The sequence below is a fragment of the Metopolophium dirhodum genome, chromosome 8 (genome assembly GCF_019925205.1).
Source record: "Metopolophium dirhodum isolate CAU chromosome 8, ASM1992520v1, whole genome shotgun sequence".
Classification (NCBI taxonomy): Eukaryota; Metazoa; Arthropoda; class Insecta; order Hemiptera; family Aphididae; genus Metopolophium; species Metopolophium dirhodum.
The window spans coordinates 22200500-22227394 of record NC_083567.1 but is presented as its reverse complement, the minus strand read 5'-3'; the positions used below and the strand labels follow the sequence as shown (position 1 = coordinate 22227394).

At 30.2% G+C, this 26895-nt stretch overlaps 2 protein-coding genes across 3 annotated transcripts; one reads left to right on the top strand and one right to left on the bottom strand.

The window, feature by feature from the left end:
- Positions 1-3735: 3735 nt before the first annotated feature.
- Positions 3736-8473, top strand: LOC132950938 (septin-1). Of its 2 annotated transcripts, none has more exons than XM_061022571.1 (9): positions 3736-3894; positions 4043-4235; positions 4304-4427; positions 4505-4639; positions 4752-4869; positions 6809-6895; positions 6983-7143; positions 7220-7321; positions 7395-8473. In XM_061022571.1, the coding sequence occupies exons 1-9, from the start codon at positions 3871-3873 to the stop codon at positions 7525-7527; spliced, it is 1077 nt and encodes a 358-aa protein (XP_060878554.1). In that variant the 5' UTR covers positions 3736-3870; the 3' UTR covers positions 7528-8473. The 2 variants fall into 2 exon arrangements, with proteins under 2 accessions (XP_060878554.1, XP_060878552.1); XM_061022569.1 differs by having other exon boundaries at positions 3745-3903.
- Positions 8474-9020: 547 nt separating this feature from the next.
- Positions 9021-25905, bottom strand: LOC132950046 (putative malate dehydrogenase 1B). Its single transcript, XM_061021241.1, has 8 exons — positions 25649-25905; positions 25116-25319; positions 20220-20412; positions 19598-19733; positions 18718-18952; positions 14251-14512; positions 12700-12825; positions 9021-9444 (listed from the first exon to the last, which is right to left on the bottom strand). Exons 1-8 carry the CDS (start codon positions 25760-25762, stop codon positions 9236-9238), a joined length of 1479 nt encoding a protein of 492 aa, XP_060877224.1. The 5' UTR covers positions 25763-25905; the 3' UTR covers positions 9021-9235.
- Between the last annotated feature and the right edge of the window lie 990 nt (positions 25906-26895).

Here is a 26895-nt window from a genome sequence, read left to right as displayed (position 1 = left end):
CGGCAGCCACTGTCTGATACGCAATATCGGGGAATGGGGTGGGAGTCTTCACTCTTCCGCCACGTTTCATTGGCTGTTGATACTATATTATTTATATTTTCAATATAAATCAGCCGATCTAGGGACGTGGAACTCGTGGAAGTTGTTGTGAGGGTGAGGAGAGGCACTGAAGATCACCCGGTGGTCACTGTCGCACTAAGACACGTGACCGAATGGAAATATTATATTCGTATTTTGCAGTGTAAACCTGTTAATTTAATTGTCATTTTATTCACTAACTGAGTAGCGTAAGAATCAAGATTTTAAATGATAATGATTGCACACTTGTACGACGAAGAAAAATTATAATTATTTGACCGTGGCACCGTGCCATATTATGTTCTTATCGAAAATTCAAAAACAACAAAAACCTGATCACTGCTAGCGCTTTCAGTTGAACCCTTTGTGTGAATTTAACGTGAATTTAGCGATACATTATTCGATATTTATCATTTATATTATAGATTTTAACTTTAATTTAATCGATTCCCATAAGGCCATTGAGAGCGGGAAGGGTTAAAGGGTTAAATTGATGGAAATTATAAAAAACATCGACAAAAGTAATAAAAAATGAAGAAAAAACATAATAAAAATTTCAAAAATCAAACATTTCAAAAAATAGCTCATTAGTATCTAATCCAAACTTTATGTAAAGAAAGCTACGTTTTACATTAAGATAAAAATAATACTTTTTTCTACGAATTCACAGCTTTACATAATATTATTATGTTCATAAATATTTCACATATTATTCTTAGCTACGAGCATGAAAAAATATATACTTGGTCATGGCTACAAGCACGTTATGTATTCGTGTTTAATTTTTTATTGCTAATACGGCAATTTGGTTATGGTGATGAACTACACGTGTAGTAGTTCATGGTTATAGTAGCATTAGTACTCCACATGTCCCACTGAATTCTAAAAGCGCTAGCATTAAGCAGGTGTTTCACAGTTTGATAAGAACATATTTTCACACTCATGTAGTTGTAGTTTCTCCACAGTCTGCAGCTCAGCTCACAATGCCCACTAGGCTGTCAAGCAACCATTCAACCATTGTATAATATCCATAGCAATGGTAAACACTCCGTAAGCAACCGGCCATGGATAAATAAAAATAAAAGGACGATATCACGGTTTTAAAAGAAAATAATAATATGGAGTCCATATTGTATAATAAATAGTGCTTGTTACTAAACGTTGCCAACCATACGATACGATAATTTAAACTATCACTGCATATTGACGTCATATAGTCATATTAAGCATAACGAAACGGAGTAATGAGTATAGACAATCGACAACTTAAAAAAATATTAATTATTTGTGCTTATGTCCAAAAACCCAGACTATATGACCATATTTGTATATAGTCTGTCCTGTACTCGACCTGTGTCCTGTGGTCAACTTAGTACGGCGAATTTCCATACTCCATTGCCCTAACACTAATATTATAAATACATTAACAAAATGTTACACAATTACACAATATCATAGACGTATAAAATAATTAAAATATATAAAATAAATAGTCGTCATACCACTCCACCGAACAATAACAGAATATAACAGCAGCTTGCTGTTGTTGGTTATCTACTGTAAAAATAAATTCTTCAGTGCAAACAAACTACAAAATGCTGTATTTCAATGACAACATTTTTAATCTATTTTGTTATGAGTACAGAGTACATTTTCTGATTTCAGTCAAGTGTTGACTTCTTTTGAAGTTGACTTTCGCAGGACCTGGTGCCGGAGCCGGGCGCACCATCAATGTGACCATGTCATTCAACATTACCAATATGATCGGTGGGCGGTGGCGCCGGCAACCGGCGTTAGGAATTTAGCACGTTAGATTGCCGTGTTTTCCGTTGTACTCGCCGGTATTGTCTCTCTATAATTGATTTAATTGAATAATATCATAACGAAGATTATATTTTATAATCATAGGCGTGCGCACGGGGGTACCGGGGCACCCCCGGACCCTTCACCAAAAACGACAAGAGCCCTAATTATTAATTAAGTGTAAATTAAATTAATGAAATTATTGACGAATTCAAAAATGTTGTTCCTTTTAAACGTCGATTATCATTATAAGATTGTATATCTACATATTGTTATGTTATATTTATTAGCATGAATAATAAAATAAAATAAATATTTTTAGTGCATTTGATATTTTGATATCTTTAAAACATTTGTCTGTATCTATAATTGCTTTCAAAATTATTGTGGGCCCTAACTTTTAGTGTGCAGTGTGCACCCCCGGAACCAAAAGTCTGCGCACGACTATGTTTATAATGACCTGCTAAAATTAAATCACCGATATCAATGTGTCTTAAATCTATTGAGTCAGACTAGCGCAACCAAGATGTATTCAAGTGGTGGGGGGGGGGGATAACAATTATTTAATCAGATAGCTACTTAGTATTTCATATCATTTTTTTATACGTTTAAATACATTTTTGCTAAATGATCCAACCTTTGATCAACTACCGAGAGAAAAATGTATAACATCGAATCGTTCGTCCGCGTAAAAAAAAAACCGGTCCACGGACGTTCCATCCCCGTCAAAAAAACCGGTCCACGGACGTTTTGTCCACATCAGTTATTAAGATAGGACGTTATAGTTTCCCGGTTTTTTTTAAATCGCTGTTTTTTTTTCATTTTAAATTTAAATTTTTTTTTATCAAACGTAAATTATATTTATTAGTATACCTAATTATACTATTAAAATATAAACATTTTTAAATATTATAAAATATATTACCTACAATATAATTTTCATCAATTAAATTAAATTTTTTAAATAATATAAGCGAACTATGGCTAAATAACACCTGGGGGCCAAATGTCCTATCTTAACAATATTGATGGGGACGAAGCGTCAGTTCACCATGAAAGTATTTAGTACACGATTTAAGATATCTTAAATCGTGATTTAGTAGCAGTCTACACTCTAAATGAGAATAATATTCTAAGAAATATTGTGCGTGGCAGTGTTGTCGTTTGTACTAATTGTACAACTATGTGATCCACAGTCCACGGACAACGAACTATAAAATTCCTAATCGTTAAACTATGATGACTGCGAGAAATTACAAACACTTAATATTATCAAAATATAATCTAAAAATTGCATTCTATTTCAATTTCATTTGTTTATTTTACATTTTAAATATCATCGCCCCGACATAGGTATAAACCATACCGAGTGTGTTGTTGTGGCCTGGTAATGGTTTAATGGTTTTAAAATGGCCGGCAAACATTTTGACACAAACAAAGTTATCAAAATACCGAATGAAAAGACGCGCTTTCTGTCGTAAGTCGCTGTGAACCGTAATCTGTGCCTATTCCACGATTATAGTTCCAACATTTTATTGTAATAAACATATTTTATATTATTTATTTATATATTAAAGATAACATTTATTTGATGTAACATATTAAAAATTTTAACCAAAAGCATAAACTTAGACTTATCTTATAGTATAAACTTTAGAGATTAGGCCGAATAATAAAATAATTTAACATAAGGTTTTGATTTTTAAACGATAATGATAATATTATGGTGTTATCAATAATTATTTATCAACATTTATATTATTATCGTTGCTGTTATTATTTATATTCTCCAAAGTGTGGGACGCCGACGTCTCACTCTCACTCTCACTCTGTCTCTCTCTCTCACTCTCGTTAGAACAATCAAATAAAGAACTAAAGAAGTGTAGAGTTGATTGTGGATTGTCCGGTGTTTAGTTGCTACTTTGCTAGTTAGTAGTTTGTGACCGTTTTCGTAATTTACATTAAAGGCAGGTGTCTACGACAGCAATAATGTCCAGCGATTCGATTAAAACAGTAAGTTCAGTAAGTTGAAGTTCTTTTCCTTTTGGATATATCGTTACACTCCCTCATACAAATCATTTGCTTTGATTTTCAAATGCGAATTGATATACGTCGAGTGTGTGGTTTGCTTATTAAATTCGTTTCGATTTTCCAACAACAGTTCAACAATGTGGAGTCACCTGGATTCGTCGGTTTTGCCAATCTGCCGAATCAAGTACACCGTAAGTCCGTGAAAAAAGGCTTTGAATTCACGCTTATGGTGGTCGGGGAGTCGGGTCTCGGAAAATCCACGCTCGTCAACAGTCTCTTCTTAACGGATTTATATCCCGAACGCACCATTCCAGATGCCATTGGTGTGTATCTAAAATTTAATTCACATTTCATTATATTTTGTACACCTATTTATTTTTGATTCAATTAGCAAAAACCAAGCAGACTGTAAAATTGGACGCATCAACTGTAGAAATTGAAGAGCGCGGTGTGAAATTACGACTTACTGTAGTCGATACTCCTGGTTTTGGGGATGCCATAGATAACTCTGATAGGTATTTCTTAAAAAAAAAACTTTTCACTAATAGGTACCCAAGTTTGATTACCTGTTTTTAAAAATTATAATTTATAGTTTTCGAGCTATTATTCAATATATTGATGAGCAGTATGAACGTTTTCTAAAAGATGAAAGTGGATTAAACAGACGTCATATTATTGATAATCGTGTTCATTGTTGTTTTTATTTTGTTTCTCCATTTGGACATGGGTAAGTTAAATAAAATTGTATAAATTAACCTTATCAAAGAATGTTAAAAACAAAAAGCTTGCTTATTCTTAAAATAATAGCATACTGGATGTACACATATTTATTTTATTAGATTAAAGCCATTGGATATTGAACTAATGAAAAAACTACATAATAAAGTGAATATTGTTCCTGTCATTGCCAAATCAGATGTTCTTACTAAAAAAGAAATACAGAAATTAAAAAAAAGAGTAATTAAAAAATAATATTAATTTTTTAATATTTAAATCTTTATATAATACAATGAAATCTCTATATGATGGGAATTCACTGTGGGTAGTACAAATGTATATTATTTAGAAGTTCTTTCTGTTGGTATTTGAATGATGGGTGTGGTCTATTATCGAACGAGGTAACTGTCGTTAGCAACATATATAGATAACGGTATATTATGGCAAAGTTTTAAGTATTGTTTAACATTTTAAATTATAATGCGTTTATATCTAGAATATTTATTCATTTTACATATTATTAAACCTAGTGTACTCACTTGCATATTTATTTAAAAATAATACATGATATATTAATTTATAATATTACAAAAACTATACCGAAATCAGCAATCGATTAGAATATTCTTAATACATAATTCTTTTAGTCATTTTATGGTTTTGAAATAATTTAATGATAATAGTCGAACAATAAATATTTATTGCCCATCTTTTATGTTAGTGATGATAAGAAATATCTAATAATTATAATTGATGAGTGTGTACAAATCTTGTTATAATTTAAATGTTATGATATAACATTTAAATATCAAATTTTGACATTGTGGAATTTGTTTGAATTAAATTTGTATGTTCTGTAACAGAATGCCAACTACAAGAAACATGGTCGAATGCAAACATGTTTTTAATTGTCTATGGGTATCTAACCAAAAATGATGTTTATATTAATTTATTTTCCATGGCACACCTATGTATTCAGAATCTACAAAAATCCTTATGAATTTCAGGGAATTTTAAACCTTCAAAGTCATATTAAATGGATTATATCCTAATTGGTTGGCACTTGGCTCTGTGTTCATGTAGCTGGTATAAGTCAGTCTTGTAAAAATATCCTAAACCTTTAAAGGACTACTCTCATATTCATTAAATTACAACATATAATAATTTACCGATTTGCATTTCAAAATGTAAAATATTTTATAGTTTTTAAATAGGTATCAACTGGGCGATAACCACAATTCCTTTAACTTAAAGAAAAATGTATAGGTACAAAATTACGATATTAATAATGATTTGTTGTTTGATAAAAATTAAAAATTAATTATATAAAAATGTGCAATGTTATGAACGTCGATGGTTACCTCGTTTAAATAGTTACTAAAATATTCGCTAGAACAAGTATCAAAGTTGAGCAAATGCCAGATGAAAAGTCAAATGTAAAAATATTTTACTGATAGTATAATTATTATATGTTTTAAACATATTTTGTGATTTTTTCTAGAGGGAGGTGTTTGTAAATAGAGGTTTCACTATAATAAATTATAAATAAGGATCATATGTTCATGCATTTGCACATCAATCTTGCCAACTCTTAGTAAATGCTAAGTAACAGAAATTGTCTTTTAGGTGACAAGGTTCAATATATGTGATTTTATTTTACAATATATAATTGCACATTTCAAGGTTTTTGGCATAATCATGCATCTTTTGAATTAAAGAACATTTAAAATTATTAAAATGATATTGTTAACATATTTTTAATGTAAGAGATACCAGTGTTTTTAATATCTAGCTAAAACAACATTTTCAAAAATGTTTAAAATATAATCAATGCATGGATGGTGAAATGATTAAAAAATAATATTCCACTTGCCAGCCCAATAAGACAATTATAAACAAACGCATGAACAAAATTAAGTTTTGTTTATAAATTAAAAATTGAAAATTTTTTTTCATCTTATTGTGAGTTTTTATTTCATAGTTAAATGTTTTTACTGCATATTTGAGCATTTTTAAGATCATAATTGCATCTTGCATATGCGTTAAATTATTTTTAGTGCATGAACTTATGAGCCCCGTTTATAAATTATAATATTTAGAGATATTTTTATATTGATGAAAAAATGTATTTTAGATTTTGTAGTGTTATAAAAATGCATTATGTATCATGTTCTTATAGATACTAGAAGAAATTAATGCTAATGGCATAAAGATTTACCCTCTACCAGATTGTGACAGTGACGAAGATGAAGATTATAAAGAACAGGTTTTGAATTAGTATTTATTTATTATTTAAAAAAATAATAAAATGTAAATAACTAAAATAATTACTCAACTGATGTGCATACCACAGGTTAAGCAATTAAAAGAAGCTGTACCATTTGCTGTCTGTGGTGCAAATCAATTATTAGAAGTGCGTGGTAAAAAAGTCCGAGGGCGGTTCTATCCTTGGGGTGTTGTTGAAGTCGAAAATCCTGAACATTGTGACTTTATCAAACTGCGTACTATGCTTATGTAAACTAACTGATATAAATTAATAGTGTTCAAGTGATAACACATTATATATATATTAATTTATTTGTACTTTCAGCACACACATGCAAGATCTACAAGAAGTAACACAAGAAGTACATTATGAAAACTATCGATCAGAGCGTTTAGCAAAAGGAGTACCTGTGCCGAAAAGAACTACGTATGACTATTATTATTACATAGTTATTTTTTATAAGTAGAGCATATTATTACATTTTTCTAAATCTGTATAGATCACTACCTGAACATGAGAAAAATTCTGGCTCAGAAAAAGATAGAATTTTGCAGGAAAAGGAGGCTGAACTTAAACGTATGCAAGACGTCATTGCCAAGATGCAAGCTCAAATACAACAACAAACACCTTAGTATCATCTCAATATTAACCGTTTACACATTTTTCAAATGACTGTTTTGAAAATAATATCTTTTGATTCCATGATGCCATTATTTAAAACTATTTTATTCTTATGATCATTCCAAATGACTACAGCTTAAATGATAATATAAGTTTAAATTCCAATTTAACATTAAGGTGTACCTTAACCTATAAACTATAATTATCGTTTAATTCATAAGTATTTTTTTTAAATGTATAATTAAATTATATTATTTAAAAATATTAAGTACAATTAATGTACAATATTATCTACATTTCAGTCATACATGGGTAACATACAAAATGGTGCCTTTTAATTTATGCCTGTTGAAACTTGAGCATGTTCAGTACATCAAATTCATTTTGACTGATTTATGATACAAAGTTATGACATATAATTTTAACATTATATTTTATTTGGATAAAATAATCATATTTCACCTAACCTCTAGTTAAGATCTGATACTTATAATTTTATACTTTTTATTTATTATTAAAAATAAATTCCAGATTTAATTTATAATTATTAAAAATATATATTATGTGTTTCGATAGTTTTTATTTTTGCTGTGCTGTGGCAAATCCAGAATTTTTTTTGGGGGAGAACAAAAATTAGTTTTTGACAGATTTTATCTGAAAATAATTTATTTAATAAACTATTTTTTACTATAACAATTTTTGAGGAGGTTACAACCCCCTCCCCCCTGGATATGCCACTTCAAGGGGGAGTACCTCAAAATTATTTTGGATTTTAACATGATTGAATATTCTGAGGTTCAATATAAACAATTATTCAATTTTGCATGTACTTAAATATTTTTATTTTTTTTTAATATTCCTTAATTGTGTGTATTTATAGTAAATAATAAGTAATGTACATATTATAATATATAATCTTTATACAAAATATACAATATATATGCCATTATACATTTATATCCTGGTGTTAGAATACATTTTAAGATGCTTACATTTAATTTGCTGAACCAAAATCATAGCGGTCATAACGTGTGCAAAAAATTTCCGAAAATGTTTTTTTTTTTTACTCATTAACGTTCCTTATACCACCACACAACTCCCAGCAAAGTTCCAAATTATCATGCCAAATATTATGTGAATTATTTCTCAAAGTTTCATAGTATCCTTCACAGAAATATCAAAACTTACCAAATTGTTGTGCTTGGCATACGTTGTACACTTGAACCATTTATATCCTAAAAAGAATCTCCTTCAGAGAAAACCTGAGAGTTATACTCAGTTCAATAATTTATCGTAAATGCAAATTACTAAAATTAAAGATTACAATCGATTAGCCTCTAAACTATAACTTTGGAATTTTGTCATTTTTATTTGTTAATTTATATTATGTACATGTGTATATAAGTGCTTTATTAAAATTTAAATGATAACATATTAGAGTCTAAAAACGAATAGAGATCTATAAATTCTACAGGTTATAAAATAGGTACATACATATTATAAACATATTATTATATGCAACCATATTCATTAGGTAGGTTAGGACGTATCTATACAAAATAATTAAGTGATTATCACTTATTTTAATAATATATTAAATAATTGTATTTGGCCTTAGTAGGTTAGTCATATTTTATCAGATAACGTGTCATCAATATTCACAAAAGAATTTACAAGTTACAATTTTAGTAAAAAATAAATTATAATTTCTTTAAAAAGTTATTCACTAACTTCTGATGACATTTCTTTCGGGTTCATATTAAATCTATGCCCAAGGTTATATTCGAATGCAATTTCTGATACTTTGGACAGCATGTCAATTATGACTGTTTCATCTGGAGGTGGAAAGTCAAAATTTGGTTTCCATTCACCGTTTTCCATGTGAACTGGTTGAGATAAAAACATACCAAACGGTAGGCCAAATGTTCCTATAAAAATTGTGTAACATTTAGATTCCGAGTGGTATAGGAAGATAGGAATTGGCTAATAGTTTTACGATGATGAATTATTTATGTAAAACTGTTTGGGAATTGGTCACGCTGTGCCCAGGGCCCGATGCTCATCAATCATCATAATTCATATAGAGCAATAACACTATCCAGTGATGTTTCCAACCTATAATAATCGGCTACTCAGCACGATTTTAATAAATTCGATGATAACGTTTAGGGTGCTAAAAAAGGTCTTCCACAGTGCCATTATTGATATCAATATTAAATTCCAGACTATGACCTCGATAGTTGGTATAATAAAGGGGTAGTGTTAAGGGGATTGCAAATGGACAGTTTTTCAAGGAGTTTAAAATAGGCAATTTCCAAATTGTATGCATGCCGGTCTAATAAATGTGTGGTAGTAATTGTGATCATTAAGTGTGTGTACTGTGTGCATACTGTGTGTAAAAGGAATAACAGAGCACCCCCCCCCTCCCACGCGCATGAACAATAGTCACCGTTTCGGCGTTGCGCACGTGAACAAAGTAGGTATGCTCATTTCAATTTACTTTTTTCCAATCCTGCCGGTAAACGCGATAAGACTTTTGAAAACTGATTTGAATTTCGTTGTCTACTTGAAATCGAGGCCACGTTTTAAGATATTTAATTTAATTTTCAAATAATCAACATTTCAAATTTCGTAAATATTAAATTTTAAATATTCAAGCAAAATGTATTGGAGTAAAGTTTAGGAACACAATTTTAACAAAGTCGCATGATTGATCTCAAGTAGACGTCTTATTAACGAATTCAAATCAGTTTTCAGAAACCTTATCGCGTCATCAGGTCCATCGGTATGATTAACAAAAATTGGTACATTTTGATTTAATAATAAATTATCCGTTTGCAATCCCATAACAAAAAAATTTTCATTTACCCTATTTTTATTATTTATTATTATTTAATATTTGGTTTTCAATGAAGACACGAATCCCCCGCCACTACGAAAACAATACTTAACTATTTTTTTTCTTGTAAATATTGAGACTTGAGGTTGAGAGTGTACGCCAGGGACTGGAACCGGAACCGAAATCCATATTTTACAATGCTTAGAACCGGAATTAGAACCTGAATCCCTATTTAATATACAATAAGATTTCCGGTTCTTTTAGGTTCTTATCGGTTCTAAGAAAAAGTCCTGTATTTCAAATAACTGAACATTTTATTTAAATTGGATTTTGTTGTAATCAAATAATTATTTTTCATAGAAATATTTTTGTTTTGTACATAGTAAGATGTGGTATTTTAAAATTTCAACTCGAAATAATCGTATTATAGGTACGACTGAGACTGATTAATTTACACACATACGGGTTTTTCATTGGTAATATGTACCGAGAATGGTCGACAACAATGATGTGTTTTTCTACAATCTTTACTAAATATCTACGACTATTACGAGAAATAATATTTATATAGTTATTTATAACTCTGTCTCACAGTCTCAAACACAGTCACACACTCACACATTTTGCACATACGAGTAATTTACGACTTGTTAATCTTGTGGTCATAGTGTCATACTGTAATTTTATGTTTTGCTTATTAGTTATTAGCAACTTCTAAGACCCAGTACACTTGTTAATCATTTAAAATCATTTTTGAAAATTGAATACACTTCTTAAATTAATAATCTCTTACCTAGTAAAATTATTAAATTAATTTCTGATTTTATTAATAACTGTTTAATTCTTTAATTACCCACCTAATAATAAATGATTTCAAAATTATTATATAGCCAGTTTTATTAGTTTTCATTTTCCAGTATAAATTTAAGAAGGAGGTTTAAAAAGTTCTAATAATATCTGGATGAATGTAACAAACTAAAATTACACTATTTTAAATTAGCAATTATAAAATTAATTTTACAAACTGAAATAAATTGAGTAAAATTAAAAAAGTATATGGAATGTTTTTTAAATACTTTTTGAATGGATGTATTTGTATTTGTATTTAAATAAAATTTTAAAAGTATATTTTATAAGACTGGGCCAAGCTATGACATTATGTGTAAAAAATCTTACAAAAATTTTTGAAAAAATTCATTTTTAAGAACCGGAATTAACCGGAACCGGAACCCATATTTCGTAATTTTAAGAACCGGAATCGGAACCGGAACCCATTATATTTTTTTTATAAGAACCGAACCGGAACTAGAACTGGAAAAATTCTAAAGGTTTCAGTCCCTGGTGTACGCAATATAGGTAGGTACCAATAAATTTTTTAATTAATATTGAGAGTATATTTGGCGTGTAATATGGAGTATATCACTATACCCTATGGGAACACCACTAGCATCTAGCTGGCACTATCAAGTATCAAACTTTATAGACCTTTGGCTTGGACAGTTGGACTTAAGTTATAGGTATTCTAGTAAATAATCAGTACTGTTACGAGTTTACAATACTCTTGCACAATCCCGTTCTTTTTTTACGCGCATTTTTAAAAGCCATATTTCGATGCACTGCTGTTATAATAAACTGTTAGATTGAAAAAAAACAAACCTTTCTTTTTGTTCTCTCCTCCAACCTTAAACGTATAAATGTTTGTACTGTAGATTGTTAACCGTATTTAATAATAACTCAATTTGAAAATCTATAATTATTCTAATTTTATTAAACAAACTATGCTACGAGGACGTAAAATGTGCTTTATTGTGTGCGTTATATATTTTGTAAGACGGATAGAGACAACTTAAAATACTGATACGATGACGTCCTCTAGAGAATCATGCGAGCGTATTATATGATTATAGCGAAGAGCTGACCTTAAGGCGGGGAGTAAGGCCTGGAGCTATTTGTTTTAGGCGAGGCCCAAAATATATTATAATTTTGATAACGCGAGGTCCAAAATGTTGTACAAATGCGCGAGGCCCGGGACAGTGTCTGTTATTATGATTGAATATGATTAATAGACAACAAACATTGCAGTTAATAAAGAGGAAATATTTCGATATTTTATCAGCCCTCTACTTTTTTCTAAACGAGTATCATAATTCATAATATCCATCAATTTTCAATACAATTTAATAATATCATCATTGCGGTGACACGCCGGTCGACTTTTTTCATATCGAATAATATTACGCAGTTTTTGAATTTCAAAATAAAGCGCGTATAACCAATAAAACATAATAATATGTAATTTATATGTATAATATTATAATATAAAAAATGTATAATTACTAATTACCGTCGGAAAAAACTGCAGCGCTGACGGTTATACGACCATCGTTTTTGAACCATTCCGATATCATTCGCACGGCCACGCGTATTTCGGGCAAACTACACAGGTGACACACCTCGTTGGTATATGATTCTGGGGGGGAGGAAAACGGGCCAAGTTAAACACGATTGAATTATTTTATTTAAAACGCTACGCCTATTACCGTTTTTCGTCTCGTTATTATAGCATTAGTATAAATAGGTAACCAGCTATACATATATATATATATACCTAATATGGCGGTAACTCTATCAACCGCCTTCACTAACTGAGGTTTAAATTATTCATCTATCTTTCTATGGTTTTCAGTTTTGCTTCAGTTGAATTATATATCATATAGATATAGGTTAATACAAAGTACAAAGCCGTTTGCGATGATTAATATTATATGATTTTCCACTTTTATTTTTTTTTTCATTAGCTTTCAACCAAAAATTATTACCGCATTAATTTAAGATTTTCCACTTCTGATATAATATATTTGCGTGGTCTGGCACGGTTATATATTATGTTGGATGTAATCCCACAAAAAAACTGGAGACAGCTTCATCAAATGCTTAAAACCCGACGTTAAGATTGCATGTGTTTATAATGTTTACATAAAAAAAGTAATTCTGTGCAGGCACAGGCACATTATACATAATTGTGTTCATAAGTACTTTATTTTAAGATAAAATTTGTTTTTTTTAATGTTTTATGTTTCTTATCTTTACCAATTATAATAGTAATATAAAAATCTGTAACCATGGAATGGCAACCATTTAGATTTAAAAATATATTCTATTTTCGTGGAACAAAACTAAATTCTTGTGTGAGCCAACCTACAGCAACTTACAGGGGTTGAACAAAATAAGCTATACACACCCTCAGAGTCTCAAGGAATCTATTGATATAACTTTTATTAAAACGTTTAGGTACTTTTATAGTTTTAATTATGTACTAGCTGATCCCGCGCCCTTCGTTTCCCGTAAAAAATGACAACTCTTAAAAAAATTATCATTGTCAACTCCTTTTGGGTGTAATTCGCTCCAGTAAGTGTAACTAAGTCAAAGTGGCTACTACGTCAGATCGCGGAAAAAGTGCTACTCAATCACCTTGGCAGACAATGTGTGAACATTTAATTTGATGCAAGTTTGGACCGGGTCTATCCGATTACCCATGGTTACCAATAAAATAATTTCTACTAATAAATTCTCCTATAACCAATAGCAACCATTCATAAACAAAAATGTCCATCATAAATCTCAAAATCTCTGTATGAGCACCTCCCTGGGTTGGACCTAAATCATCCGGGAACCACTCAAACAGGTGGATTGCCTATTTGATATGCCGTCACATATACGTCGGATCGCTTTTACAAGGGTGCGGCTGAGTTACACTTACAGCGAGTTGCACAAAAAAAGAGTTAAACAATCACATTATTTTTAAGAGTTGTTATTTTTACGGGGAACGAAGTAAGCGGGATCAGCTGGTATATTATATTATAATATAGCCATATAGGTATAAGCATTGAGTTACCGATGGTATTGCTCACTGCAACGTGTTCGCCCTCGCCGCCCACCAGACTCTCCGATTGATATAGTACGCTCTGCAAGTATTTGTGCTTGTTTCGATCTGCTGAATAATCGTCCACCGTAGTGGCCGCGTCCTCGCAACCAGGGTAGTCCGTGGCCGATCCACCACAATGATAGATCACGTGTTTGAAGTCGACATATTTCGCCGGGCCGTCAAAGCCCCAAACCGGTGGACAGTGGAGGTCCGGGATCAGGATGCCCGTCGCCTATATAATAAATAGGTAGGTACTTGGTAGTATAATTAATTTAGGCATTAAGGGGCGAGTGTTATCATAATCGAACGTCTGAATAATACCGAAAGCTAAAAATCAAAGTTATAACTTAAAATCATATATGCGATTATGCAAGAGAGAAGGGTTGATGGCCCAAGCTCCCCCATCCAGACGCACACGCCAATAAAAATAAAATATTAATATTTAATATTATTACTATAACTCAACGACATGAATAATAATGTAGGTTCTATAATATTATTGTATCAACTATTTAAATAAACATATTTATATTACCTATGTATATTTAAATGCATCTTTGATTCGTTTATTTAAGCTGCCTTTAAAATTATTTTATTATGTTAATGAAAATGAAAACACATCTATTAAACAAATAAGGTCATTCAGTAAGAAATAGGTTTATTTGAGGCTTTTGTTACATAAAAAGTAACAAGTTGTTGATATAATGTATAATTTTATAAAAAAATATTAGGTTTTTTGAAGAAATATAGTTTAAAAATGTTTTTATCGAATATTTATTTTGAAGAATTTTCTTTTCATGAATGTTTAAATGCATCAACTTGTAACTGCCCAAAAATCAATATTGTGAATAGAATAAAATATTTAGGATTAATATTCGACTGTAACCTCAAATGGAACTTTCATATAAATAGCTTGTTAGTAAAATTGCGATATTTAATGTTTAAATTTCATAAATTAAAATATTTAATTTCCTCGCATACTATGAGGATAGTTTATCTTTCTTTATACCAATCTATATTACAATATGGTATGGTAATTTGGGGTGGTGCATCTAAAAATGTTCTACAACCATTAAGGGTACAACAAAACAGTATAGTTCGTATATGTTTGAGAAAGGAGGATCTCATTGGGTCTTCCTTTTCAAACTATAAAGAGTTTAATGTGCTTCCGATCGAATTACTGTACAAAAAAACTGCTATAATGTTTGTTTATAAAAAATCTAGTTTTTTCTTTATCAAACAGAATAACAAGCCAATAGGGGAAGATAGATTATTTAATATTAAAGTGTTATTCACAAATACAAGTTTTGGTCAAAAATTTATTAATTATCTGGGTCCTGTTATATTTAACTCTCTGTCGATTGATATAAAAAAAAATATTTTTAACGATTCAATTAACATTAAAAAATATGTAAACGATGTTATATTTAGTCAACTAAGTCTTTGTTTATCTTAAGTACAGTATTTATATAGAGTATTTTTGTTTTGTTTATATTACAATATTTATTATTATTTTTTTTTTTTAATTATTTTTTTTTTGTTATGTATTTTGAATTAAATTACTAGAAAACGATGTTTATTGTTACTCCCTGCATCACCACAAGCTTAGCTTAAAGGTGTAGGTAATTTTTTTATTATTTCTAAATACTTTGTATAATTTGTGTTTTTCAAATAATAAAAAAATCTTTCAAAAAAAAAAAAAAAAATTTATAGTTTTATCGATTTTTTATAGTTTATCCAGGGAATAGTGGCTCTGTTGTATAGTAGATTTCGAATGTACCTTGGAATTGAGGAACTGTAATAGATAATAAGTAATTTAGGAAATATTTGATTTAGTAGTTTACTAGGTACCCATTCTAATAGATAGCTCAAGATATGATAGATTCAGACATTCAGTATAGTATTAAGTATAGACGAAAAAAAAATTTGATGTGAGATTTAATTATTGAATAATACAATTATTTGTAACGTTAAAATATCAATGGGCAAAACAATAAACAGTATTTATTTTTATTTTATTGATTAAACAAACTATCCGCAGCATCTGTGACCATTGGACGTATTAACAATACATTTTAGAAATATTCATTCATTACATAAATACTAAAAGGTGGTTAAGTGGATGTCGCTCTGCTGTACAGTAGGTTACAAGTGGGTCACTGTAATGGATGGTGTTAAATTTGAATTCAATGATATAATATCATTGTATAAGAAAAACGATTCTGAGCGAAAACGGTCAGTCAGCCTATGATATTACCAAGTATATTTGATGATATTATTGTGAATAAAGTAATTTATATATAACCTATTTACGTGGAGCCTTGTTTTAAATTTTAAATCCTTAGCCATAAAAGTTAAACATTTTATACATTTTTAACCACAAAATAATTAATAAATTATAAATTTGATAAATGTTGTCAAAATGTGAACTTTAAATGCTTATAAAAAAAAATTGTGCCTATGTATTTTTAATATTTTTCAACTGCTATTAGAACGATATATCAGGAGCCTTATATTAAATTTTCACGCTTTTTTACCCAACAAATAAAAATTTATTGTTATTTATAGAAAAAAAAACTAAAAAAATTGAAAACTGACAATGTCCGTAAACAGCTCAAAAAGAGTCAAAATATTTTCAACATTTTATGGTGTATAGAAAATGCTAATATGAACATTCAGTGAAATTTTCAAGTATCTACAGTCATTTGTTTTTTAATTACAATAAAATAAGAAAATTGTTACATGAGAAATCGAGTAAATATCAAATGTTGTAAAAATATAAATTTCAGACGCTCATAAAAATTTAATTTAAGTTTCTTCTAGACATTTTTTTTTTGATAAAGGTAGACAACCTTATGAGTAATCTTATATTACATTTTCAAATCTTAGATTTAAAAAGAAAAATTTTTATGAATTTCAACTCAAAATAATTTGCTATTTTTCGTGATTTTTCCGTATTTTTTCAAGATTTGAACTTTAAACGTGTATAAAAAAAAACTGTGACTAAGGATTTTTAATTTTTTTCATCTGCCTTTGAAACAATAACCTAGGAGCCTTCTATTAAATTTTCAAGCTTTTTTACCCAACAAATAAAATTTTATTGATATTTATAGAAAAAAAATTTAAAAAAACTGAAAACTGACAATGTCCGTAAACAGTTCAAAAAAAGTCAAAAAAAATTATTTTCAAAATTGTATTGTGTATAGAAAATGCAAATATAAACAACCAGTGAAAATTTCATGCATCTACGGTCATTTGTTTTAGAGTTACACCAATAACCAAAATCGATTTTGTTAAAAATCGATTTTGCGTAAAAATTCCCGTTTTTCCTTAATTTTTCTTTTGTTTTTCACATCGCTTTTGAAAACTACTGGGAAATTAAAATTTTGACCTCCCCAATGCACCAACGATATTCACTTTCCCATCGAACAAGATACTGAAGTCGAAAATCGAAGCATTATTTCGACTACTTATCGTGTACACAGACACAAAAATAAAAAAATAAAAAAAAAAATAAAAAAAAAATAAAAAAAAAAAAAATAAAAAAAAAAACATACATCATTGTAAAATCAATACATTCATCGTTTCACTCAGAATCTAAAACTGATAATACACATAACAACATAGTAAACAGTATTATGGACTCAACATGTTAAAGTTGCAAACGACCTAACCACTAAGGCACTAACCGACTAACCAGTAACAATTAAGGTGGATACGGCGTCATGGATAGGCTACTTAGCTACACCACTACCATGGTTTTGTTTTCCCAATATTGTATGTACCTATATGGTTTGATAAAAATATAATCCAAGGTAAATAATATTATAACATAATAAGTGAGACATCTGCACAATTCTAATTTTCAAGTTGGGCGGTGGAGGGGAAAGTGATGTTAAAATTCACTTATACATATTATTATAATATATACTTCCGAGGTTCAAACTACAAAATTTTAACCCAACTAGATTAATACAGTCACGAATCATATTAAGTTTAATAATGATATAGTAATGATTATTTATAATGATTCAGTAACTACAATCAGTTACTACCTGTGAATCCATTTTCCTGGGAACAAAGGTATAGTATGATGTTTATACGAAATGGTTTATCATTCAAAAAATTAATACCATTACAAAACAGTATATTCCGTCAGTTCGTCTTATTGCGACTCATGATGTGTAAGCAGATCATTAAATTATTTTAAAACAGAATTTAAAAAAAAAAAATCTTAATAATTTTTTACTATCCTATTTATTTATTTATTTTTTTATGGTTAAAAAAATGGATGAATAGATTTAATTTATTTTGATGCAATGAAAAAAATAATGCTAGATTTGAATTTTTATGACGCTGCAGTAAAAACGTGTAATGATTCGTCGTGAATGAGTGGTACATATACTAGGGTCACGTTTGGTATGTGGGTATACTTACCCGAGAAATGGTTGGTAACGTCACCATACCGCGATGACCGGTTACACCGATGATGTTGTACAAATAAACTTTGTCGGCTTTTTCAGCCAAAACGCTCAGGTTGAAACACAATAGATCCATGCCCATCAGCAGCACCTTGCAGTGCTCGGGACAGTGGCGGTTGAGAATTGAAGCCAATCTCTTCATTGCGGTGTAATTTCGATCCATCCATAGATTTTCTTTTTCATTTTCTTCCCTATTCATCATAACAGAGAACAAGGAAATAATTACCTATATTGTTATATCATAAATACTATTAAAAGTTTGTATTTAAATATCGAAATCCGTTCCTTATTTCAAAATAAATTTAACTCATTAATTTTTTCTATTTCTATTTATGAAAATAAGAACTAGGTCATATAATATGGTTTTTTTAAAAATAATATTGAGCTACCTATCAAATATTATACCTACTAATATATTACAGTGGTAGATCTAGAAGTTTTTTTTTTTTGGAGGGGAGGGGCTATTGTTTTTTTCCAAGTTTTACGACACAAATATTTAAAAACGGCTCAATTTATCAACTTAGATGCCGGGCCAATGGTGGTGAGGCTGGCCGCTCTGGTCCCCATTAAATCCGCCACTGTAATATAAATTATAATATAGTGTGCAGTTTTCACACATTAATATTGCTGGTTAATACGCAATACGTAATAATTATCAATTTAATTTGTTAAATTAAATGGGCAATATTTTTTATTTTAAATGCTAAATTCGGAAAAGTTGTTTTCATAATAAAATCCATTTGTGGTATTTCTTTATTTAACTATATAAAAGGAATAATAGATACGTTCCTTTCAGATCGTGTGTCATTGATTCTTTCAGTGTGATAATGACTTGCCTTCTCATGCTGCCAAGCACGATGAACAAATCACAGTTCAGCAACCCTTCTTCCTCGCTGTTGACCACCGTTATCGCCCCGCAACCACGAATATTAAATTCGGCGTCGCAAATTTCGTGTTTAATTCTTATCAGATCTGCATAACAAGAAAGCACATACGTATATGAGTAAATTATATTATAAAACCATATGCGTACCTAAAAACAGACAACCGATGGGAAAACACAAAACATAATGTTCCATTCCACTAGTAAAAAACCATACCAGTTAATAAGTACCTATAAGTGCGTAAAATCTACGTTAAAGTAAAAAAATAGTTTGGACTGTTTATGAGGTGTTTTCCAATCCAAGACATTTTAAACAACACACAGACGTATACTAATATAATATTATGTGGAACACGATTTAAAAATAAATATACTTTTAATTATATAGTAGATATTAGTTGACAATTTCCTGAGATTGCACCAGATTGCACTGGTGTGCAAGACTTACGTCTTTGTAAAAAGTATACTTTTAAATTTACGTTCACCTATATTATATAGGTACCTACCTAATATATTTACTGACGATTAAATTTAAATATAAATGTAGATTGGTGCGTGTGATCGCAACGATGTACCTCCGTATTTGTTCGAGTCTTTATGGTGTAAGCACACCGTAACACCACCGCCGCCTTTAGCTTGGAGTTCTTTCAACTGCAACAGCTCAGAAACCAGGTAACAGGTAGACGGATAAGCTGCACCGGTTATGCACACCATTGTCGCCGGGGCTCGGGACACGGGTACTTGCTCAGTCAACATAAACGGCAGTCTCTGTGGGACCGACAAAGCACGATCACGCAATAGATAACAATAAAAATCCGGAACGGAAGTAGAGTGCTGGTTTTAAACGATACAATCAATGTTGACCAATTTACAGAATTTAAAATATGCCATATATAAGCGCGAAATACTCGTGTATAATTCCAAAGACCTAACCTGCGATAGGAAGTTTGGAAATTAACTCGTGGACAATCGTAGAGTAGGCGAGTATATATAAAAGTAAATAAGAGAATTAATATCCCCAAATATCCTCAAGACATTAAAATTTAAAAAAAAATAACCCTATATTCAGATCGCGTTTTTAGAAAAACAATTTATAGATACTCCTATATTGATTTAAAAATATGTAGTACCTATAGTAAAATTATATTAACGAACCGAACCATATTTTTCAACTCTGGAAACATTACTAATATTTTAGATTTTGAGCGGAGCAATGAATAAGTTGATTTTACAATGATGTTTACAAAAAAAAAATTTTTTCTTTTTTGTTCTGTCACCAGCTGTTGCCATCTTTTGTAACAGTATAAATGCTTCAGTCTACAAATTCTAGTCGATTTAATCTAATCTTATTCATGTCGTAGTACCTACCTCTTCCGGGAGGCCTTTACAGTATGTTTTATCTGCCTTTTTATTCTTATTTTTATTTTAATCTATATTTACCATCAATTGTTCTTATTGCTCTCTTTTTTGTACAGGACGAATAAAAAATTATGAATAAAAAAAAATTTAATCTAGTTAGCTCTTTGGAACATCGCGTATCCAGGGGGTTGGGGGTTGTAAGTTTGTAACAGGATAAACGCGAAATCGATTTTGTTTTTTTTCGTAATTCAAAAATAAATAAGCTAATGAGTGCAAACTATAATTTTATAGATATCATACAACTTTCTAATATTTTGGATTTTTTTATACTATCTGTAGAAATAAGTTAAGTTTAGAAATAAAGTTCAAGCTATTTATACCACGGTCTTCGAACCAATTCACATTGGTCGTCAGTATTGGCTTATAAGTCGTTATAACAGCTAAAGTGATATTATGATAATATTACTATATTATACAATATTAATATTTGTGATTTGTTTTTCGAAAATGTTTGTCTCAACTAATAGAAAAATAAATTACTAATGGCAATATAATATATATATAATAAAGCTAGCTGATCCCGCGCACTTCGTTGCCCGTAAAAAATGACAACTCTTAAAAACATTGTGATTGTTCAACTCCTTTTGTGTGTAACTCACTGCAGTAAGTGCAACTCATGCATTGTCATCGCGGAGAATGTGTGACAGCATATCAAGTAGGAAATCCACCTGCTGAAACTGCAACTTGGTAGGCAATGTGTAAAAATTATAAATTATATTTGATGCCTGCTTGTACCTGATCTGCCCGAATAACCAATGGCAACCAAAAATTAAATAAATACTAATTTCTACTAATTATTTCTACTATAACCAATAGCAACCATATTTTATTTTATATGAATAGTGTCCATAGTGAATCTCAAAATCCCTGTTTGGGCTTACCGGATCCAATTTTGAATCCAAACCATTCAAGGACCCGCTCAAGCACACACAAAAAATGTCATCAAAATCGGTGCAGCCGTTTAGGAGGAGTTTGAATACTTACACACAGACAGAAGAAATATATATATTAAGATAAACCTTTAAGATATATTACAAGGCATAGGTGGACAGACTGTCTCCACTCAGAATCGCTTTCCATCGTACCTGCTACGCAATGAATAAATCATTGAATTCAAATCGAAAACATCCATTAGGATGCACAGTGATCTAAATATCTAACCAATGACGAGGTATACTCGACACCTATTTTATTATTACCCATATAATATCATTAACCCACCTCTACGTTATCCAGCGATATTCGTTTTTTTATTCGTTTGTCCAAACGCGTGTCGACGTTGTAATATTCTATGAGATGTTCAAAAAATTCGTTTATGCCACCGATCAATTGACAGGAACCGTCCGAGTTCAATATAGTTTTCCAGACTAACGGATTTTTATCGATCCTCCATTTTTGGTCGTTGCAAAATTTCTTCATCCAATCCTAACGGTTAAAAACGTTGAAGACTTAAATTAATTGGTTTCTATTTAATGCAATCATTTAGCATATCATATTTAGTATATAATGTAGGTCCTATATAGGTCCATACGTTCACGTGGTAAACTTGTTGCGCAATAATAGCACACTGGCCACTGACTAATGTGCCTTACACTCATTGATACGTACCTACTGATAAATATATATTATGAAATTTAATGGAATATCGTGAACGGTTCGACTTGAAAACGTCGTATCCGGATGTAATCGAATACACGATGTTATTTTCGTTGTTATTGTAATATATTGTGACAGACATATTATGGGTAAGTATATAATTCATTGTCAATCAAGATATTTATTACCTATACACTATTACCGTTTATAAATCATTACCATCCATCTGCGAACGGTGGAGAATTCACGATATATATAATATATAATTTTATTTCGGATATAATAACAAGAATATTATTAGGATGGGCCTCGGTACGGCTATATTTAAGCGGCAAAATTTAAGCAATTTATATACTCGTATTAGCCGCCAGGGATCTATGCGTTAGTTGTAAATGATTATTAGTGTGGGTGACATTCAATGCGGGTACCACTCTCGTACGCATGTACATTGTACACGTCATGTCAATAACTCGATAACAATATAAAATTTACTATAGGTACGAATTTTATGATAACTTACTTATTGCTTTGACAGAATTAAAGTTAGTTCACAATAATATAAGATTTAATTTTTACAAAGTGTTTCGTACAATCATTGATTACAAATAGTATTTATATACAAATATATTTATCAATATATAATGTATCAATATACAGACAATTATTTGTTGAGTTAAAATTTTTTTGCAGATTCAAAATCACACAACGTAACTTTAATTTTGTCAAAACTTTAGGTTTTTTGAGCTAAAATTGACGGCAATAATATAGTGAGGCCAATTAAACATAACTATACTCGGTCCAACCAGATTTTGGTAGGCCTACGGCGCGTTATCTCACTGGACAGCTAATATACATAATGTATTATAGTTTATAAATTATAATAATACGGTTTGGCAATAATATTATTGTATACCACATCGAGGCGATATATTATATTCGGATCTAAAATAATTGAATACTCGTCATAATAATTACATACTTGATATTCTTCTTCAGTTTTTACTATGACTTTATACGAGAAATTGGGAAGAGTTTGTCTCAATTTTTCGGCGACGAGTTTGGCGTGACCGAAGTCCTGGCATTTGGGCACGCCAGCAATGAAGTATGTAAACATATTGAATCGATAATCAAAACAAAACACTAGGGTTGTGGCGTCGAAGATGTATTTGTTTTTTAGCGTCAGGGTCGACGTGTTTGTTTTGATGAATTATTGTTATATCCTCCATAGATACGATTATACATTTTATAATATACCGTGGACCGTGGTAGGTATATAACATGCGAATGCGCAACGCTTGTGATATAAATGTAAATCGTAGATAATTCATTATTATTATTCATCAATCATTTATTAATTATTATACATACGAATTGTACTTAATAAATAACGAATTAAATGCTAAAAAGTATGTGTACTACTTTAAACTAAAATGCAATCGTATGAATGAAATATTCTTGTGACATATTAAGCACAATCGATATCATTGCCAATGCAGCTCATTAAATTATTGTAGTATTATTTATGAAGACAAATTTAAACAAATTTATATCTAATACCTATTTATTTCGAAGCATTATTTTTATTTATGACACATTCGTACTACAAATAGAATTTATATTAAATGTATACAATATACTAACAAATCAACTAGGTATTATTAATGTACAGAAAACTACATAATTGATAATGATTGTAAGGCGAGGAATCATAAAAAATTTAAATTTTAAATTCATCTGCTTAATTGTTCAATGTTCATACAATAATAAGATGTGTTGGGTTGACAATTTAATGCTTCTTAATACCGAGAAAATGTACTTACGACAGTTGTATGCCCGCGAAAAGCTTGTTCAAATCCCGGAATACTGTCGTCGTAGTCAGAAATTTATTATTATTATTATTATTATTATTGAATTACATGAATAGCAGTAAAGCGGCATGGGTTATATGCGTTAGTAATGTGCACTATTATATATTATTATGACTAATGATTATATTCTATAATCAATGTTATAAGTTTATAACATAATTATAAATCATTATACCCATAAAATATCATGCAATGAATTACACGACACGGGTGTACCTAAATTGCCAATTCTTAACGCCGTGTAATGTGTTAACGCGTTTTTGTTATTGAAATATTATTATTATGTCAACGTATAATAAGACGTACCTATTATAATGTATTATTATTGTATAAGTTGCAGTTGTAAGAAAGTTGAACGTAATGATTGTTTATAACAAAAGTAAAGACTCCAGTATTCGACGCGGATGACAGAATATGTCAAGTGTCATTGCGATATAATGCAATGTCAAGTCAACTATTATTATATATATTTCATTGAATTCAAATCGAAAACATCCATTAGGCTGCACAGTGATCTAAATATCTAACCAATGACGAGGTATACTCGACACCTATTTTATTATTACCCATATAATATCACTAACCCACCTCTACGTTATCCAGCGCTATTCGTTTTTTTATTCGTTTGTCCAAACGCGTGTCGACGTTGTAATATTCTATGAGATGTTCAAAAAATTCGTTTATGCCACCGATCAATTGACAGGAACCGTCCGAGTTCAATATAGTTTTCCAGACTAACGGATTTTTATCGATCCTCCATTTTTGGTCGTTGCAAAATTTCTTCATCCAATCCTAACGGTTAAAAACGTTGAAGACTTAAATTAATTGATTTCTATTTAATGCAATCATTTAGCATATCATATTTAGTATATAATGTAGGTCCTATATAGGTCCATACGTTCACGTGGTAAACTTTCAATAACGAAACAATTAACGAACCCGAGTTTGATTCATCTGAGATAATAGACTGATAGCGAAAGGACGTTACCGCGTATCATTGAATAAAACAATAATATATTGTTTTATCGAATATCTCATACCCCAATACTCCTCTCGAGGCCATGTTAAAATAAACGATTATATTATTATAATATCATAAATGACGTGCAGGAAAAGCTTACCTTACGACGATGATGCGCCCTCGTCAAGACTTCAAAAACCAGATAACGGCCGCTGGACAAAGCTTCAAAGTTCAAACTGTCCGACATTATGTTATTACTGTTTAGTCCGATCATCAGTGATGATGACTGCGGGTGATTGTGGTCCGCGATCGATGACGTGCGGACAACGACTAGAAACGTTTTCCACTGTCATCGTCATAAAACAGTACGTCGACAGTTGAGCGCACTGGATCATTTGTGTAAGCCGGATACGATTACAGAATATATGAATGCATCGCTCTGACGGTTTGTTCACGGCGAACAAACGATAGATAATATTGTGTCTATACCTGCACCAATTATAATTATACGATAAAATTGTTCATTATTATTCCTGTGATAACAACAATATTAGTCACAAAAGCTGATCTCCTCGCGCCAGGTATTATTAAATAACGTTAACATTATACCTTCAATCCCGACCACGCAGAATTTTTTTAACTCGCCGATTGATATGAAAGAGGTCACGCGTCACTCTAATAATTAGTGCAAAAAAATCCATTTTTTTTTTAGTCAATTCAAGTGATTAAAAAATATATACACATATATATATATATATATATATATATATGACATTATATTATATTGTAAATTCTTGGCCGTTTCTGCCTATATAAACAAAAACAAAAAAAAAATGCCCAAACGGAATTGTAAGGTCTTATTTTAATTATCTCCACTCATCCCTAACACTCAATATGAGTACAATTTTACTAAACTATATTTTTAACTTTAATGAAAAGTGATTTTTATATCAACTTTACTATCATCCATCATACAAATAATTGTCGACTATCTGCATGTACATTTACAATATTATATATATATTTTGTTATTTCTCGTTTAAAAATATTAATATTTTCTATATTTTTAAAATGGTTTATAAATTATAATTATTTACAAATTGACATAATATTATATACTTATTGGTAAATGCAACTTAATAATAATTATGGCTATTTGTTAGTATCCATACAAAAAGTAAAAAGTTTGCGTGGAGATACAATAATTTTATTTTAAATTGGAGTTAGTATAGGCACATAAAACTTTGTTTCAATAAATATATATTTGAATACAATTTACAATGTCCACCGCTCTGAATCATTAACAAATTGTTGAAAATAAAAAACGACTTTATTGACATTTCACAAATGGTTTTTATTTAATTATTTGAACCTCTGCATCTTAGCCATTTGTTGAGTTGAGTAGTT

What these genes read in the sequence shown, in the direction of transcription:
- LOC132950938 (XM_061022569.1), top strand. Translation starts at nt 3,871, where the DNA reads ATGTCCAGCGATTCGATTAAAACAGTAAGTTCA. An exon ending in GCCATAGATAACTCTGATAG is followed by an intron (nt 4,428 to 4,504) that starts GTATTTCTTAAA and finishes TATAATTTATAG; the next exon opens with TTTTCGAGCTATTATTCAAT. An exon ending in ATGAAGATTATAAAGAACAG is followed by an intron (nt 6,896 to 6,982) that starts GTTTTGAATTAG and finishes TGCATACCACAG; the next exon opens with GTTAAGCAATTAAAAGAAGC.
- LOC132950046 (XM_061021241.1), bottom strand. Translation starts at nt 25,762, where the DNA reads ATGATCGGACTAAACAGTAATAACATAATGTCGGACAGTTTGAACTTT. An exon ending in GTGCTTGGCAGCATGAGAAG is followed by an intron (nt 18,953 to 19,597) that starts GCAAGTCATTAT and finishes TATGATGAATAG; the next exon opens with GGAAGAAAATGAAAAAGAAA. An exon ending in TGCAGTGAGCAATACCATCG is followed by an intron (nt 12,826 to 14,250) that starts GTAACTCAATGC and finishes CCTCCCCCCCAG; the next exon opens with AATCATATACCAACGAGGTG.